Below are 15,730 nucleotides of genomic sequence, written 5' to 3' on the forward strand. Positions count from 1 at the left end.
AATAGAGTGTTAGATCAGTGAAATAGATTAGGTACACAATACATAGTAGTAAATGAGTATAATAATTTAGTGTTTGATAAACCCAAAGATCCAAGCTTGGGGGTAATACATTTGACAAAAACTTCTGGGAAAACTGGAAAGCAATTTGGCAGAAATTAGGCATAGACTAACATGTCACACCATATATCAAGATAAGGTCAAAATGAATAAAGGATTTAGACATAAAGGGTAATACTGTAGTTAATGGAGCATGGAAAAATATGTCTGTTGGATATGTGGCTAAGGGAAGAGTTTTTGACCAAAGAAAAGATAGAGAAGGATCATGGGAAATAAAATAGGTAACTGATTATGTGAAATTAAAAAGCTTTTACACAAAGAAAAGACTAATGGAACCAAAATTAGAAGGAAAACAGAAAACAGGAAAAAAAATTTTCTGCAAATTTCTCTGATAAAGATGTTTCTCAAATATATAGGGAACTGAGGCAAATTTGTGAAAAATGAAATCCATTTCCCAATTGATAAATGGTCAAAGATATAAACAGGCAGTTTTCGGAAGAAGAAATCAGTGCCATCAATAGTGGTGAAAAAAGTGCTTTAAACTACTGCTGATTAGTGAAATGCAAATGAAAAGAACACTGAGATATCACCCTACATCTATCAGATTTGCTAACATGGCAGAAATGGAAAATGACAGATGCTGGAGGGAATGTGGAGAAGTTGGGAAGCTTATATGCTGTTGGTAGAGTTGTGAACTATTTAGAGAACAATTTGGAACTATACCTAAAGGGCTGTAAAACTGTGCATACCCTTTAACCCAACAATACCATTACTGGGTCTGTAATAGAAAGGGATCAAAGAAAAGGGAAAAGGACTGATTTATACGAAAATATTTAAAGCAGCTCTTACGGTACAAAGAATTGGAAATTGAGGGGATGCTTGTCAATTGGGGAATGGCTGAGTAAATTGTGATATATGATTGTGATGGAACACTGTTGTGTTATAAGAAATAATGAGCAAGATGGTTTCAGAAAAACTGGGAAGACTTATGTAAACTCATGCAAAAGTGAGAGCCAGGAGAACATTTTCACAGTTACAGTAATATTGTAAGGATGATTAGTGGTAAAAGACTTAGCTACTCAGATCAAGACAATGATCCAAGACATTTCAAAAGAACTCATGATGGAAAATGCTATCCATCTCCTGAGAGAGAACTGATGAACTCTGAATACAGATTGAAGCATATTTTCATGTATTTTCTTTGTTTTTCTTCTTTAATTGTCTACTTTCTTTTGCAATATGACTGTTGGAAGTATGTTTTGCATGACTTCACATATGTAATCAGTATCAAATTACTTGCCTTTTCAGGGTCAGGGTGGAAGGGAGAGAATTTCAAATTCAAAATTTTTATAAAATTGTTAAAAAAATTTACATTTAATTGGAAATATTTAATACAATAAAGATTTGTTAAAAAAAGATTTTATAAAGGTGAGAAAGAAGACATATGGGTTAGCATTGACTGCTATCTTGACTTCTTATTTTCTTAATGATTTCATATTTTCTATTCTTTTAGAATCTTTTCCTTTATGAAATATTGAAATTTAATTTCCAAATACCTTCAAAATGATAAGCACTGATTTCTTCTCTGTGTAGTTGATCTGACCCTATTACTCTTTATGGCTTATTAATACTTACTGTCATTTCAGCTTAATGATAGAATCAGTTGCCAACATCCAAATGTCATGGTGCCACTGTCATTGATGAGAAGGATAGATTGCTATCCTGTATATGACATATCTGTATAATTTTGCCTATTATTTGTTGTCCTATTTCCAGTTTCATTTAAAAATATTGTGGAAATTATCTGACTTAGTTGGGTTTTACAAGGAGCTTCTGCAGACTATTTACCTCTTTTGCTATTCTTTGCTATTTTGTGAGGAGTTATTACTAGTTGGAGGTAAAAGCTTGAGGCTTGATATGTAGATCTGGTAGTTAGCTGCATCAGGTGTGGAAACTGAAGCCAGGGAATAGATGAAATCCCCAAAAGAGGGGAAGTTGAGAGGTAGCAAAGGGGATCTAGCACACAGTCTTGGATGCCCATGCTGAGGATGCTGGAAGAAAACATCGAGCCATTAAAAGAGCAATCAGTCAAGTAGGAGAACTAGCAGCAGAACAGTGTTATAGAAGGCAAGAGTCAAGTGTCCATGAAGTTAGCAGTGTCCAGTGCTATGCAAAGATTAAGGAAAATGGAGATGAAGAAGAACAATTAGATCTGACATTTAAAAGGTAATTAGTAAGCTTGGAGAGAGAGCATTTTTATTAGAGTGGTAGAGTCAAGAGCCTGATTGCAAAGTGTTGAGGTCAGTGAGTGAGTAGTAAAGTGAAGCTAATGTATAGGAATTTCTTTGTAGGAGTCAGATTTGAACGGGGAGGAAGAAGTTTTATACTTAGAATATTTGTGTTCATTGTTTTGAGTGTATAAGTTTATTACGCTGCTCTTAGTTTTTACCACTGGAAAGCATTACCTTGATGAATAAGGAAGGGGCTAGGGAATTCATTAAGGCCCCCACCTCATGGACAGAAGTGGATAGGCCTAGTGATACAATAGAGAGCGCAATGGCTTTAAAATCAGAGGATTCAGATTCAAATCCTGACTCAGCCATTTCTATCTAAGTGATCTTGGGCAAGTCAGTCCTTCTGGGTCCAGTTTCGTCACCTGTAAAATAACAGTACTGTGTTAGATGCCCTCTAAAGCCCCTCAACCTCTATATTCTATGAGCCTTGAGGTGAGTGAAAGGTTTAAGTGATTAAGAGTGTTAGGGAGCAGTTGATCCTCATATACAGGAAAAAAGAAAACCTTGAATTCTGTGTGAACCTAGACTAGAAAGAGAAATAGAAAAATTTTGAAAATCCTGCTTTGTTGAAAAATTGCCTTTTTTTGGACAGGAAGTGATGAGAAGATACTGGAGGAAATTACACCAGATGCTAAGAAGCTGATGGCTATTGCTGACTCTGTGTTTATTAAAGTTATTTCTGATCTTCAGAGTGGAAGGGTTTTAGTTAGACATATGGACCTAATTGAAGAACATAAGAAACAAATTCTTCACTTATGGAAATTAAGTAAGTATGAATTTGGGATATGGGTTTAGGATCAGTGAAAGTTTACGGATCACCTTAGTAATAATGGTGTTCTGTGTGTATTAATAATGCATCTTAGTAAATATTTATAGTGCATTCTATGTGCGAAGCACTGGAAATTCCAAGAAAATTAGCTCCTGCCCTCAAGGAACTTTATTTTTGCTGGGGAATACAACATATATACAAGTAAGTAAATGCAAAGCAGTAAAATTAATTTCCAGAAGTGGGGAGTGTTAATAAGTGAAGAGAATCAGGAAGGGGCCCATGGAGGTGGTGACATCTGAGCTGTGCTCTGAAGAAAGCTAGAAATTCTACAAGATGGAGGAGACTTGGGTGACTATTTATGCAGAGGCACAGAGTGGAAAATGAGATATATTGATATAAATATAAATGATATAAATGAGGACACAGTGAGCAGGCTATTTGGACTTACATGAAGAGGTATGAAGGAGAGTTAATATGAACTAAGGGCTGGAATGTAGTCTGTGCTCTCGATAATTCCTAGTTTAGAGGGTGATGCTTATGATGTTCAGTAGACTGAGGTCAACAGTGTCTCATTACTGGCTATGATCATTTGGACTGAAGTAGCACAGCGACCCTTGAGAAGCTGCAGTTTCTTGGATATCAGTGGATAGAGTATGCCAGATAGGGGCAGAAATAAGCTATAGTTGAGAATAATTAAAGGATGTATGTGTCTGTTTATCATTGGACATTTTATTTTCCAGAAAACAATAATCTTTCACCCCAGGAGAAAGAATTTGATTTAGAAGAAGTGCTAACTTGGAGAATCTGTGAATTACAATCTTTAAAAAGAGAGCAAAAATTTGTGGAAAGTTTCCTGAAGTTGTGTCGAAAGGTGAAAGAATTGATAAAAGGTGACATCCTTGATGAATTTACATTTTTAAAAAAAATTGTCTGGAGGGGTAGAGGATTAGGGATAGATATAACTACAGAGCTTGATTTCCATAGAAGTAATTTATTTATCTCAACAGTTGAGGAATAAGTCAAGTATTGGAAAAGAAGGTTCTTTCCAGCCTATTACGGGGAAAAAACCCTAGAAGAGCTTTACTCATTTTAAAATATTATTTAATTGAGTAGTATGTTGACAGGTAGGACAAATAGAACTAAATGTTATCTTGTAATGGTGGTGAGGTTTGACTACTATTCTTTAATTTTTGTTGTTCTACAGTGGACTTTGGAGATATTGAAAAGAAACATTTGGAAGATGTTAGTGGGAAGAAAATGGATGAGACAGTTACAGTGAGACTTTCCCGTTTCCCTGCTGTGTGTGAGTACAAGACCTATTACAATCTGAGCCCCTGGTTATGGGAGATGGTCAAAAAGGTGTACTCTTTAAAAGATAGCCATGTCTACCAAGTCTTCTGGGAGGAACAAGCCCAGTCACTCGTGGAGAATGGTGACAATGACAACTCTGAGATGCCAATTCTGAACCTTGAGAATGTATTTGATATGTTATTTTCTCCTTGTCACATAAGATTTCATAAGCTTTATGAGGATCTGAAATCTGGAAAGGTCACATTTGCTGAAGTACATTCTGTTTTCAAAAACTTTGTAAACAAGTATGATGATCTTACTAAAGAACTGAAGATCATGTGCAGGCTGGAGCCTAATGACAAGCAGGACTGGATCATTAAGCGAGTTGAGCAGATCAAGGAATATCACCACCTGCATTTGGCTGTTGATTCAGCCAAGATCATCTGCAAAGTGAAAGAGGATTTGGGTTTGACGGGTGACTTCAGTGTGCTTCAGATATTATTAAGCTTTGTAAGTATGTGTGGAATTGTTATGAGCTAATCTACCTCAAAAAACTGTTGGAACATAAAGGCTTATGACTTTTTAAAGCCTCTTAATTCATAGGCTGATTCCTTTGTTAAGAGGCTTTCCTTAAGGGTATTGGGGTTCTCTTTCTCTCCAACTGATACTGTATTTTTTACTCAGAACACCCAAAAGGGCTTAGATTTTTAACTCTGAACAATATTTTAAGAATTTAAGTAACTGATCCTTGGTTGGTAAAAAGGGATTTATTGGTAAGAGGGGATATTAGCATTGACACCTTAGGAAAGGAAAAGGGATTTTTTTTCTATTAGGATTTTTCTAGAGGATGACCTTAATTTTCTTGGAAAGCCACTACTTTTGCTTCATCAATATGGAGGGGAACCTGATTCCTAAAGACCATGCCTCTAGAGTGTGAATTTGGGGGGTCCTCTGAAGCGGAAAAACCTCAGAATGCAGTTCTGATGACACTCCATTGTTTGAGGACTGACTGACCTAAGTTCAGAAAAGTGCCTCATGTGGAGGTGGGTCCCCAGGTGAAAATTTTGACAGGCAGTGTTATAATAGATAGAATACCTGGCCTGGCGTCAGGAAGACCTGAATTCAAATCTGACCCCAGACGCTTATAGTCTGTGTGACCTTGGGCAAGTCAAGTAACCTCAGTTTGCCTCAGTTTCCTCTTCTATTACAATAATAGCACCTACCTCCTCCAAGAGTTATTGTTAGGATCAAATAATATAACATTTTTAAAAGCACTTTGCAAACCTTAAAACAGTATATAAAGGCTAGTGGTGATGATCATAATGATGTACCATGTTCTCCATTGTGAAGGATTTAGAATTTCTATAAGGGAAAGGAATACTCATAAAATTGAAACATGGATCTTTGAGCAGAGTTTTTATATTATTTAGAAAGATTGTTGTTGTTCAGTCGTGTCTTTGTGAATCCGTTTGGGGTTTTCTTGGCAAAGATACTGGAGTGGTTTGCCATTTTCTTCTTCAGCATATTTTACAGATGAAGAAACTGAGGCAAACAGGGTAAAGTAACTTGCCCAGGGTCACACAACTAGTAAGTATCTATGACCGGATTTGAACTCTGGAAGATGAGTCTTCCTGACTTTAAGTCCATCATTCTCTCCACTGTGCCACCTAGCTGTCCCCCCATCTAGGGAGATAGGAACAGGTTAATTTCTCTCCATTGTAATAAAACAGTTTACAGGTAAAATATTTATCTTCCTTGCTTGACTGTAGGTCCTAAGCTGTATACTGGCCTCTAACCAAGAGAGCATTTGATATAATGAATTGTTTGTTTTAGATTTAAAACAAAAAATTCAGGAGACTTCAAAAACAACCCTATTCCCCTTCTTCAAGGATGAGACTCTTCCTTTTCTGTCCCTTTTGGCATAGCATATCTTACAAGATCCCTAAAAGTTCAGGAAATTCAGAGAAGGAGATGCCATATGGTAGACAGAGCTACCAGCCTCTGTATAATATTGTATTGGTTTATTCCCAACCTACAACAAGATGTTTGCCTTACAGACTGATGAGTTTAACGCTGCCAACGAGAAATTGGATCGCATCAGCAATCAACTCATACAGGCCAAACAATTGCTACAAGATATTGATGAGACCCGGCGTCAGTGTCTTGAAGAAATCTCACTGAGGAAAGAATTCATTGGCTGGGTCAAAGAGGCTCTTGAAGGTACCACTGAATGAATTTCAGGATACCAAGAACCCAAATCAAATTTCCCTGGTCCACTCACCTTCTACTTAATTAACTATGTGATCATAAACTTTTCATGGCACACTCCTTTGACCATGGTAATACACATCATTTAACAGTCTCTTAGATTTGAAAGACTGACTAGTCCAAACCTGTACCTGAACAAAAGTCCTCTCTCCAACATACTTGTCAAGTATTCATCCAGCTGACGGGTGGGGATCCTGTGGACTCATGGCCACACTTCACAGAACAAATCCCCTTGATAAAAGGATTTGTTCTATAAAACTTGGACTCAGTCAAGGGGATGCACTTGAGGACCTAGAGGGCCACATGTGGTCTTGAGGCTGCAGGTTCCCCACCCCTGATCTAGCCTTTACTTAAAGACTTCCAAGTTAGTCCCCTCAAATTCCCAAGGCAGTTCATTCCACTTTTCTAGAACTCTTAACCATTACAAAGTTTTTCTTTACACCGAGTCTAGGTCCATTTCTTTGCAACTTTGCACCCTTCTGCTTCCCCCACCCCATGTTTTCTAGGCTAAATATCCCCAGTTCCTTCAAATAATCCTGTATGGTATAATCTCAGGGTCCCTTACCTTACTGTTTGACCTCATTTGAGCACTCCAGATTATCAGTGTCCTTCCTAAAATGTAGCATCCAGAAGTGAACAAAATACTCCAGCTATGGTCCAAACATCTCAGTCTTGTACACTATACTTCCTTGAAGGCAGCCCAAGATCATATTAGCATTTTTGGATGCTATTTCACTTGGATTCATTGAGTATATAGTCTGCTGAAGTGCCAGATCTTTTTCAGATGAATTGTTCTATATGTGTATAAGTCTCTAGTAAAATTGTTCAACTTTACAAGGCCAGGCACACATTCCTGGGGTATTTCACTAGAGACCTCCTTCTAATTTTATGGGACCCTTAAGTCATTTATTTATTTATTTTGGACCTTAGATTTAGAACTATAAGTGATTTCTATAGGTATCTAGCTCAACTTTCTTGTTTTTTAGGTGAAGAAAACTAATTCCCGTAGAGGAGAAGCAAATTGACCAAGGTCAAAAACACACATTAAGAGACAACCAGTACTCAAACTTAGTTCTCCAAATCAAGCATTCTTTTATTTTACCACACTGTGAAGCTTAACCGACCCAAATGGGTTCTATTATCATTCCAAATTATCATCTTACCCACAGGAATGAGCATAAGTATCTCTGTCAGATGCTCTTTGCTGGGATCTAGATAAATTAGACCTCAGGCTTATTTACCATTCTAGTAATCCTATCCAGCAAAGAAGTGACATTATTATGTTAAGACCTGTGCGTCATGATGACATACTAACTCTCTGTGATCATTCGTTTTTTCTAGCTGGTTAGTAACTTCATTCAACAATAATCTAGAATGAATGTTAAGTTATTATCAAGCTTGCTAATGTATAGCTAGGATGAATATGACACTTAAATTCATGATTTGCCAAAGTGAAGAGAATTGACCTTTCTTTCATTCCCTATCATCTCACCTCTTTGAGTACTTTCAGTTTCCTGGGATATAGTTAGTCTGGATCATCTTGTGGAGGCAGCAAAGTTGCTCTCTATTTTATCTTCTCTCCCTCCCTGTTCTGGATATCAGTGCCTTATTAGTCATTTTCTCCTGGACTTTCTAGTTCCTAGATCATTTTCCTTGATACAGAAAACAAAAGGGTTGAGTTATTCTGCCACTTTTGGTCATGTTTTATCCACTCCAAACAATACTCTGACGCTCATGAATCCTTTTCTTTTCTCCTGGGTAACTAAAGTAAGATATTTGCTGATTGTCATCCTTCTTTCTATCTGTGTTTTTTGGACCAAAGGATAAAGGTTCTAGGATCATTTTTCACACACTGTCTTTTTCTTCCCTCATTTCAACAGTGACACTTTTAAAAAAATTCCAATTCTCCCTACTATTTATCCCTTTGTTTCATGTGGGGTGATATCTTATAACAAAATTGTTCATTATTACCTTAATATTTATTTCAGTTTTTAAAAAATAATAACATTAACATTGAACATCATTGTGACCAATTAAACTTTCATGGTAACTATTTTGATTTAAGTTACTATCAACACATAGAGTATCCTAACCATTTATTTTTTGTCACCGTTTCCAAAACTGTAGAGGGATTTTTTTGAGTCTGTCCTTATTCATTTTTCCTGTTATGGTTGTAACTAGTGCGCAAGTTTTTATTTTGATTCTGCATTTTTCACTTTGAGTTAAGGATCTTTCTTTATAGTCTTTGTATTCTTGTTGGCATCACAATTGCAGTATTCTGTTGTCTTAAAGAACCACAGTTTATTTTACCATTTTCCTAATATTGTATATTTATACTTTTTAGAAATTACTATTGTTGGATATTTCTATTTTTTGGAAATTATATGTGGTGTTTCTTTAAAAATATTAAAATAGCTTTCTCTTTAAATTTTTTAAAAAACTTTCAGGGTATATTCTCAATAATGGAATAATTATATCAAAGGGTATAGGTCACTCAGTGCCACTAAATACTATCAGCTGGACTACACTTTGATTGTGGGGTAATGAAGGGAGAAGAGCAAAAAATGAAATAGTAAAAATAGTTAGAGATAGGAATAAAAGAAGTAAAAAGCAAAGGACATGTCATAGTGAATTGTAATGTCTTTAGTAGTTGACTCCTATGTTACTCAATAGCTCCTACGCTACTTAGAAGTTGCTTACCCTTTTTTTAATAGCTGCAGTGAGGTTTACAAAGTGTATTTAATTGATCTATGGGATTCCTATATGGTAGATAAATAGGACATAAGCAGTTTTTAATTTTGCTTTTTTAAACTGATGTACTAGACTGTGACTTGAAAATTCAAGGCTTTGATGCATTGATAGTAAAGTTGTTAAGAGAACCTAGAAATTCTAATTTTTTATTCAGTGTTCTCTATTCATTAAACTGCCCTGAGTCCCATAGTCATCATAATCCCTTTGTCATTTGTACTTTTTCTGAAATAAAAAAAATAGATCAGTAGTTCTCCATTACTCATTCCCTATCAAATCTCCAAGCCAAATGTTTTGTGAGGAATCATTTAATGAGCCTTCAGAATCACCATGCTCAAAGAAATTAAGTAATCATGTACTGATCCTAGTACCTTCTTCCCAAGATATCAATGAGTTAAAGGTGTTTGTGGACCTGGCCTCTATCTCAGCGGGAGAGAATGACATGGATGTAGACCGAGTGGCCTGTTTCCATGATGCTGTACAAGGCTATGCCTCAATATTATATAAGCTTGAGGTTTGGGCAGGCTTTAGGGAGTTCATGGAACAATTGAAGGAACTGTGGAAAGCTCTGGAAAATGACCAGCATCTGCCCAAGAAACTGGTAAGTATTAATTCTGGCTTAGAGGATTATAACCAATTTCTTTTCTGTAATTTTAAAGATTTCCTCTTTTGTGCTTGTTTTGCATTTATTTGTCGATGTTCTTGGTTTTTTTTTTTTTTAAAGCATGTTCATTTCACTTCAGATGACTTATCTGAAGAATGAATAAAGATTCTTAAAAACTTGGAGCTATGCCATTTGGTAGTACAGTGAGAAGTGTTTTCCAATAGAAATACCTATAGATGAGATATGCAGAGGATGCTGGATGCCTATCTGGCAGTTGGGAAAACTTAAGAAGAAATATCCTTGGTTATTTCCATTTTAACCACTGAAAGAAGTCCAAATTAAACTCTGTCAGAAATATTAAATGTAGTAAAGCCATAGTTTTAATTCTCCCCATTGTGCCTAGTGACTAAAAGAAGTGCTTAATGCTTTTACATTATCCTCTCATTTATTGCTCTTTTCCATTTCCAAGACCACCGTATACTAATAGACCTCCAGTTTTACAATGTAAGATAGAATGCTTGACTCCAGGAGGTGAACCAGAATTGGTCCAGTCCTTGTATTTATAGGTTTCTTGATCAGAAGAGAGTGAATGTGATCCTTTGGATTTTGGTCCATATTCTCAATTACTTTCCCAACAGCGTGACTCTGCTCGACACCTGGAGTGGTTAAAAACAGTAAAGGATAGTCATGGATCTGTAGAATTGTCATCTTTGTCATTGGCAACTGCCATCAACAGCAAAGGCATCTACATTATTAGACCTCCCAAAGATGGTCAGAAGGTAAGAGAGCTGAGGTCCTCATTCAGTGGGGAGAAATATTCCTGATAACACTCTCAAAGCCACACCTTCTTCTGGATTTCAATCAGTACCTTTTCTCTTACCTTATAAGCACATGTTTGAGCATTTTTGAAGATTCTCTAGCCAGTCTGTTTTCTTTTTGGAGAATACTGACACATTGCTTTATTTCTTTTTGTAATCAGAAACTTAGTGCTCAGTTTCTCTTGGATTCTTTGATCTTTTTAGCCTCTTCTGCCTCATTTCTCAAGAATCTGAGTTGCTTCTAAGATGTTTCCACAAGAATATATCTAGTTTAGTGGTACATTATTTCTGATCTTAAAAACTACTAGAAACTGGAATAACTGAGGTTCGCAGTATAAAGCTTCCTTGTTTAAGTCCATATTTGAGTAGCCAGTACAGATTTAAACCAGGATAGTCTAGTGGTGTGGATCCAAGCACCTGAAAGAAATCTGGGCTGAAGGAACATTTAGACACCAAATGTACATGGCTGTCTCTTTTGAAAGAGAATATACTTTAAGAGGCCAGATATATAGGGTTAGTAGTATGGTGCTTGGCCTTTTATTTTCCTTGAGCTTTGAGGCTGTGCCTCTCAACAAAGTGAGTTCTCTTGTGAGGGCACAATGATTTTCTTTTTTTGAAGGATCTTTTCTAAAGTAATGTTTTTTGAAACTTCTTGTTTTAAAATCTCTTCCATTTTCAAATATATCCATCCTCCATTCCTCTCGGTGAACTATTCTATGTAACAAGAAACAAAAAAGAGAGGGGGAAGAAGTAGTTCAGCAAAATAAAACATCATATTAATTGACTTTGACAGTATATTTAATGTCCCATGCCCATAGTCTATCACCTTTCCAAAGAAGGGAGGAAAGCACGTTGCTCTTTACCAATCCCTTTCTCTTCATGTCAGGCTGCATTTATGATAACTTAGCTTCTCAGGATTTTCTCTCTATGGTTTCCCCATTGCCTATTAGCAAATTAGCTAGAGTTTTTATTTGTCCTTATAACATTTTGTTGTTACCGTTTTCGCATACTTATCTTATTCCCTAATACAGATTATAAGTTCTTTCAGGGAAGAGACTGTTTTGTTTTTGTCTTTGTATTTGTTTATGGCTTTAATATAGTAGGTGCTTAGCAAAGAGGTAGCAGAGTTCTTTGTTAATGAGAAATCAATGATTTATTACTCTGGCAGTGAACAAATGCCTAAGAAATCAGAAAGATCTGGACTATACTTTTTCAAGTCTTGGTTGGGTGGTAGATACTTTTTCTCCATTAATCATAGTGGTTCTGCAGGAAGAACTATGATCTTGGTGCCTTTTGTAGGTTACCCTGGATACAGTGTTACATTTGAACCTTCCTGAAAGATATGAAGATCGTGAAGAAATGCGCCATTATTCCTTAGAGGAACTGAAGGAGCTTCTTAACAAGTTGATGCTAATGTCTGGCAAGAAAGACCAAAATCATGTTGAAGTGGATAAATTCTCAGAGGTCAGAATTCTGTATCTGTTATAGGGCCAAGAAGTGTGTCATTCACTGACTTTGCTATAGGGAGGGGTATACATTTTTCAGTTTTATCTCAGGTTGAATCATTTGGGAAACTGAAAATAATGATTCATGTTTTTAATTGATATGAAAAGCAACAGAATATCTCCATGGTTATGTGTAGTAGGTCCTTTGTTAGGCAGTTTCCTTTTAAGTGGATTTACCCTTTGTTTTCTCAGGGAATGTATATGGGATGGAAATAACATACTAGGAAGTCTCCGATGGGAAGGTTAACTTGTTCTATTTTCTGCTACACTTTATGATTTGATAGAGAATTCAGAGTGCCCAAAGATTCAGTTGACCATCATTTATGAAAGCCATTTTCTTGCATACTAGTCTTTTGTTTTAATGCAGGTCCATTCTTGGAAGTTGTAAACATTTGACAAATGATATGTTGTCTTCTCATCTCTTTGCTTGGAATGGGCTTATTATACTCATTTTGGATTTAGCTTTTTTTTTTCCAAATTAGATGAGAAAGTTGAGACCTTTTTTTAGGAAAATGTCAAAGCAGCTAAAATAAGTGGCAGATACAGGAATCCTTACATGTTACTTTTAACAACAACAACAGTACCAGATTAATACTGTCTTAATATTCTCCTGTAAAAACTATTTCTTATTTTCATCTTCACTAGGTATTTTCTAATATCCAGAGTCTTGCCCATGCTTTTATAAACCTTTATACTGCTGGAAATATGCTGTTCAGGTCTTGGACAGCTACTGTATATTGCTCTCCCAAGAGTCAGATTTGCATAAAAATGAACTTCTACTTGGAAACTATAGGACAGCTTACTGGAGATGGAGAAGTGACTGCAGTCCTGGCAGCCCTGCATAAGCAGATGGAATTCTTCCTAGATAGTTGGAAAAGATTCATGATTGAGAAGCGGTCTAAGTATTTTTATCTCAACTATTACACTGCTGAACAATTAGTTTACCTGTGCATAGAGCTCAAGAAACAGAAGCCCAATGAAGCTGCCTTGGCTATGCTATCCTTCATCAAAAAAAATTGCACCAGGTATGATATCTTAAATATTTTGAGATCATCTGATGGAGTATCATCCAGACACCATTGGAACCAAGCCCACTTGAATGAATTACAGTTGGAGCTATCCTCTGAGCCAGAGCTGATAGGCAAGGTCAAGGTAGTGTGGGAGTTTTACATGCGTTGCATGAATGCCCTTCTACCTAATTGCTTGAGTATTGACTCTCTTGGTCTTTGCTTGGCTAACCTATCAGAGATGGGAGAGGGGCCCACTGAGCGGCATCTCCCGCAAGGCTTGCAGGCTGGCCGGCCTAATCTCATCACCTGCCCTCTTTCTGATGTACTGTGTGTGGCCCTGGCTGTCTACATGGAGAGTCCCTGCCAGCCCCTGCCCTCTTATGATGAGGTGCTGCTCTGTACATCTCTGACAACATATGAGGAGGTGTCACTGTTCCTGCACCGTTGCCTCATCCTGGGCTACCAGGGACACAAGGTCTACAGTCTGCTATATGCAGATGAGCTCAGCTATGAGGTGAGCTGTCAAGTGGAAGAACTGTTTCAGAACTTGTGTGTGCAGTGCCACAGGGACGACTACCAACTGGTGATCGTATGCAACAGTGAAAGGGAACACTGTTATATCCCCTCTGCCTTCAGCCAGTACAAAGTTCTCGTGACCCCTCAGCAATCTCTCATGGACATTCAGAAATATCTGCACAGTCATTACCAAGTCTCACATGATACCCATTCAGCAGCGTCAGTATTTAAGGACCGTGTTTGTGTGAAGGTTGTGACCTCCAAGAGAGCAGGCGTTGGTAATTATTTATAACTTTGATTTATATGTTTTTTTCTTTTGAGAAACTAAAGGTACTTGACATATTGCCTTGACATATGGTTTTTTTTTAATTTTGCTGATGGAGAAACGGAGGCCCAGAAAGCTTCCAACTCCTTATGCTATATGTTAATACCAGTGATAGAAGAGTCTCCTCCTTCCCACTTCTACTCCCAGCATTTAGTTATTCCTGTTAGCTCATATTACTCACCTCTTCTGGATGGGACTTTACCTTTCAAATAATGTTTTCCATCTCTTGCTTATATACAGTGTTATTCTACTTTGTCATTTATAATCTAAAGAAGATGCGGTAACCCTCCCTGGTAACTATCACATGCAGCATGGAGTAGTGGAAAGAACCTTGGACTAAGGAAGGATTCCTACAATCTAATCCCTGCTCTCTCAGTTTCTAGTTGTGTGACTTGCTCACTTCAGCTTTCATGGTTAGATCAGATGTTTTCTAAAATTTCCTCAGTTCTAACATTTTAGGGTTCTGTTGTCCCCTTGTACAGATTTGAACCATCAGGATCAAAGAAATCTTGACTCTTGACTGTGTGCTTTTCTTTTTGTTGGCAGCTTTGACTTATGTGGAAATAGGGTTGATACTAAAATACTTGGAGGAAAAAAGTTCCAATTATCTATAAATTCATTCCACTAATAGTATTAGAAGCCTTCAGTGAATGAAAACCATCCCCATGGAAATATTCTTTTGCCATAATTGCTTTTTTAGATTTATTTAGATCCTTATTCAGAAAGTAGTATGATATGCTATGTCTACACAAGATATAGAAAACTCTAGGACTGTGAGAAGGCTTATATAAGTCTTTGGTTTGTTTTATATGTAATACCGTGAAGTTTGTGTATAGCCCTGTATCTTTTGGACGTCTGTTTTCTATTTTTCATTTTCCAACAAAACACCTGGAGCTCTAATTCATGCATTTCAATGTCATAGGAAAATCTCTCTATGTAAAGAGGCTTCATAGCAAACTGAAATATGAAAATTCGGAGGAGGAGATACCTCTGAAGACCATTCGATTGATTGAGCCCCAGGTGAATGAAAGCAAAGTGCTAGCATCCCTTCTACCTTTCTTGAATGTAAAGTACCAGAAAAATCCCATGCTTATCCACCTGGACATCACCTCTTCAGTGAGTACTTTGGCTTTTAATGATTTTGGTGGCTAACTAGCTAAGATTTTGGAAACATGAGTGTCCTGCTAAATAGCTTACATTTTAATGGTGTCTTTTTAATACATTTTGATTTTTAACTCCGAATTCTTTCAGTCTTTCTCCCTCTCTTCCATCCATTGAGAAGGCAAGAAAAGTAAAACTCATTACAAATATGTATAGTCTGCATTAGTCATGTCCAAAAAAGAAAGAAAGAAAGAGACAAAGAGAAGAAAATATTCTTCAATCTGTACTCTACATCTGTCAGGTGTATCTGTCAGATAGCATGTTTTATGATGTGTTCTTTGGAATTGTGGCCAGTCATTGTATTAATCAGAACTTACTGTCTTTCAGAATTTATTATCTTTACAATATTGCCATTAATATATGTT

General features: G+C 36.7%; 1 protein-coding gene across 4 annotated transcripts in view; it reads left to right on the plus strand.

The window, feature by feature from the left end:
• RNF213 (ring finger protein 213) overlaps positions 1 to 15,730 on the plus strand; it is a 162,195-nt gene that overhangs the window by 75,234 nt on the left and 71,231 nt on the right. For all 4 annotated transcript variants that reach the window (XM_072645241.1, XM_072645243.1, XM_072645244.1 and 1 more), the window contains 9 exons: positions 2,944 to 3,117; positions 3,861 to 4,010; positions 4,325 to 4,920; positions 6,468 to 6,630; positions 9,810 to 10,027; positions 10,669 to 10,809; positions 12,148 to 12,312; positions 12,999 to 14,157; positions 15,127 to 15,320. In XM_072645241.1, the coding sequence (XP_072501342.1) occupies positions 2,944 to 3,117; positions 3,861 to 4,010; positions 4,325 to 4,920; positions 6,468 to 6,630; positions 9,810 to 10,027; positions 10,669 to 10,809; positions 12,148 to 12,312; positions 12,999 to 14,157; positions 15,127 to 15,320 (2,960 nt within the window). The remainder of the gene's footprint in view (positions 1 to 2,943; positions 3,118 to 3,860; positions 4,011 to 4,324; positions 4,921 to 6,467; positions 6,631 to 9,809; positions 10,028 to 10,668; positions 10,810 to 12,147; positions 12,313 to 12,998; positions 14,158 to 15,126; positions 15,321 to 15,730) is intronic.

This window comes from Notamacropus eugenii, chromosome 2 (genome assembly GCF_028372415.1).
Source record: "Notamacropus eugenii isolate mMacEug1 chromosome 2, mMacEug1.pri_v2, whole genome shotgun sequence".
Lineage (NCBI taxonomy): Eukaryota > Metazoa > Chordata > Mammalia > Diprotodontia > Macropodidae > Notamacropus > Notamacropus eugenii.